Below are 3,676 nucleotides of genomic sequence, written 5' to 3'. Positions count from 1 at the left end.
TTTTTTTTTTTTTTTTTTTTTGGGGAATTTAATGATATGTGCGTTTGTGGGGGGAAAGTGGAAGAATGTGGGGTGGATGGTTTCTCATAGAAAGCACCTAAAGGATAAAACCTTACCTCTTCACTCCTTTTCAATCATTTTCATTAGACTCCACATTCACCAACTTTGTTGCTTAGACTAAATAAAATGGAGGCTGTGTTGTTTAGGTGGTAGCCAAGCTTTTAAAGACTCTACTCATACACTTCCTTCACTCAACTGTGTCTTCTCTGTTGGTTTGTTTGTAGGGTTTTGGTGTCGGTCTCCATGTCTTGATACTAATCCTCGGCCTCGCTGCTTCCTGCTTCTTTCATCAAATTCACTACTTTTCCCTTTAGAACTCCAATTCTTTGCTTCCCAATTTAAATGCTTCTTCTTGGGTTCAACCGTAGTTTCTCCCTCCCAACAAGGGTAGGCATGGAAATGGTAAATAACATATGGTGCTTGCGCAAATCTAGCTAACCTGGCTCTTCTGATGCGAAAGCAAACGCAGAAGGGAAAAATAGGAAAAGGGAGTTTCTTTTGGGCATAAATACTGTCATTACCATTGCCATTACCCTCTCACTCACTCACTCCCTCGAACACCTCTTTCTTCAAACCGTACAATTTTCTTACACACAAAACACTTTCCCTTGTGTTCAGACAGATAGATAGTTACTTGGCTTCCTTATATTTGGACAGACACAAAACACTCTCATCCACCATAATCTTACCCATTCCTTTTACTCCTTCGCTTCTTCCTAACACACACTTCTTTTTTAACCATTGTTTCCCCAATTTCCTTGCTTCTCTCTTTACAATGGTGGAAACTCACAAACCCCCCTCATTATAAGGGGGCCATTAGAAGAAGGAGAAGGAGAAGGAGAAGGAGAAGGAGAAGAATACAAATCCGGCCACACCCACGTTCCCTTTTTCGTGTTTTTGGTTTGTTTCTCCAATATGAACCCACCAACCCATAAAGTTGCCTCCTTTTTCCGTTTTCATGAAGACCCTGTTTCACCCATGCCTCATATGCGCATCTCTGCAGCATTCAGGGCCGCGGCGGAGCTGAAGGTTGCGTCCGGGGCAGAGGAAGAGTGGGAGTTTCCTTCCATAGAGAATGGCGATGAAGAAGGTAATGGGGTTTTGTTAAGGTAGAAATTTGGTGTGAAAGATCAGATCAGATCAGATCATTAGCGGTGGTGATATTGGCGGAGACGGCTCAATCTCTGGTTTTTATTTATGAAATTTGAACTCTCTAGAAACACATTTGGAAAGAATAATTATTCTTATGTTGTTGATACAAGGAATAGTTGTGTAAATTTTCCCAAGAAATAGGTCGGGATTTTCTTGTTCTTCACTCCTCTCTTTGTAGCGGTACCAAATAGGTTGTTTCAGGGTTTCTTAGTTTAATTTTGATGAATGTGATTAGATTAGGGCAGCCACTTCAATGACTTCCTTGTCTTCTCTTCTCTTAATGTTCTATAACCATTTGAAAGGAACGAAAATGTCAGAAAATTGGGGCTGCCTCTCTGTGCCTGCCGCTGTCTGTTGCATAGATTAATGATGTTTCCTCGAGAAAAGTGTGAGGATTTGACCAATCATATTGAAATTGTGCATCAAAAAATGAAGAAAATAAGCTTAAAAGGAGATGTAGTTTATACAACATTTCTTCAGGAAAAAGGGGGAAGTTGAAGATTGCATGATGATGATGAGGATGATGATGAGGCATTGAGTGCGTCCACCATGCAAGTGTCTTATCAGTTGGGTATCACCTGCGACGCCCTCTTCGTGCCTTTTCTCGAATTTTCCTTTTTCTTTTTTGGCATTTCCCCAAGTATTGGCCATAATCCCATTGTCATTGGTGGGTTGTCATATTCTCAATTTTTTTTTTTTCTTTTTCATTTTCGAAAATTCCTCCCATTATTTATTTTGTCGAATTTATAATAAATTAAATTTATAATAAATTAAATTCGATGCTCAAACAAAAATTTAAAAACTTATATGAACGTTTGAGGACTAAACTTGCAATTTAACATAGTTTTAGTTCTGAAGTTATTTATATAATTTACTTTAATTGTTTTTACTACTTATGTAGTATCAAAACGTGTGATTTTATCCTTATTTAGTTTTAACATATATGAGAGAGAATTGAAAATGGAATTATATTTCGAATTAAATTGAGAATCCAGATTGGATTCAGGGAGGCCTCCCATTTCATGGGCTTGGCCCACAGTCTCCACATTTAAAAACAATGGGCCTGAATATGGCCCACTAAGCCGCTATATTTGGTCTGAATGGCGAGCCCAACCAGTAGTTAAAATAATAATAGTTATGGCACAATTATCATATAATATCCTTTGGTAATTGTATTTTTTTTTTTTTTTTTTGTAAATTATTATAATAATAATAATAATAATTAAATAAGAAGCAGAAAGTAGTATAGTAGGCAGATATTGCGGGCCCAAAAGCTGAGCAAGGGTAAGGCACGGGTGCGTCACTTTAACTTTATCTCTCTCTAACTTTGTGTGGGGGAAGAGAAAAAATAAAACAAATGAAATTATGTAATGTAGCGCTAATGCTGGCTTTTGTGTTCGCAACTTTAGAAAAAGAAATTCAAAGAAAAGCGACCAAACGTGGAAGCATCAATTCCAACCGCACCAAACACACAAATAAACGCAATCCAAGCAAGATTATGGGCACTCCCATTCCCCCAAGCACCAATCCAATTAATATGGGTTGGGTTGGAGTGAGATGTTTTGGTCCCCAAAAGGCACTATACCCTCGAAATAGTTTCTAATATCCAGTGTTGTTGTGCGCTGTGCTGCGCTTTCCAATGCTTACTTAGTAGAAGAGAGAAGCAAAGGCAAGGGCAAGGGCAAGGAAAATGGGCAGAAGGGGAGTGTGAAATTATGGAGTAGTAGCCACCGGCAGCAGAAGCAGAAGCAGCAGCAGAGCGAACCCCAGGGTGTTGTTGACACAGACACTTTGTTCGCTCTGCCAGTTGGAGTGTGAGAACATTGGAAATGACTTGATGTGACCCATTACAATTCATACCTCCTTTCTTTTCTTTCATTTCCTATCATTGTTTTGTCTTCCACAATTTCTTTCTTTCTTTTCTCTACCAAAACAATCCAATATCCAAACTAATCTCCTGTATTCATTTTCTAAAAACACCCGCCTAAAGTCAGCTTCGTGTTTGTTTCGTACCAAAATTTAGCTCAAATTAAGTCGGAATTGCCTATGATGTTTAAAGTAGTATCGAGTTTATGAATAGCCTAGATATTTGAAAACGTATTGTATTTTCAACATACTCTTGGACAATCTCTCTCACATGATCATCTCTGCACTTATCATAGAAACTTCAAAGTATAATATGAGCCGGAAGTTTTTTGACATCTGGCTAAGAACCTCACTAGAATTCTTAAGATAGTGACAAAATAAGAGAAGATGATGCGCGTGATTCAGCCAACTAGGCCTTAACCGACTCCTCTATAGATAGACCTTTTGAGTTTTGGTTAATCCTCAGGGGTCGGCCTAAATGTTCGATTCATCCTTCTAATCCCTAGGCTGCTAGAGCGAACTACTTGCCTTTTTAAGTTAGGTTGAAAAATAGAAAAGGGATGGCATTCAAATAATAAAGTGTATGGTGGAGAAGAAG

General features: G+C 38.5%; 1 protein-coding gene across 2 annotated transcripts in view; it reads left to right on the top strand.

The window, feature by feature from the left end:
• The window catches only part of LOC111430113 (histone-lysine N-methyltransferase ASHR3-like), a 12,238-nt gene extending 10,769 nt beyond the window's left edge, over nt 1–1,469 (top strand). For both annotated transcript variants that reach the window (XM_023066278.1, XM_023066279.1), the window contains one exon: nt 1,064–1,469. In XM_023066278.1, coding sequence (XP_022922046.1) covers nt 1,064–1,145 — 82 coding nt within the window. In that variant the 3' untranslated portion in view covers nt 1,146–1,469. The remainder of the gene's footprint in view (nt 1–1,063) is intronic.
• Nucleotides 1,470–3,676: the final 2,207 nt, after the last annotated feature.

This window comes from Cucurbita moschata, unplaced genomic scaffold (assembly GCF_002738365.1).
Source record: "Cucurbita moschata cultivar Rifu unplaced genomic scaffold, Cmos_1.0 Cmo_Scf00032, whole genome shotgun sequence".
Classification (NCBI taxonomy): Eukaryota; Viridiplantae; Streptophyta; class Magnoliopsida; order Cucurbitales; family Cucurbitaceae; genus Cucurbita; species Cucurbita moschata.
Note: the sequence above shows the minus strand (reverse complement) of the source record. Positions and strands in the feature narration are given on the sequence as shown.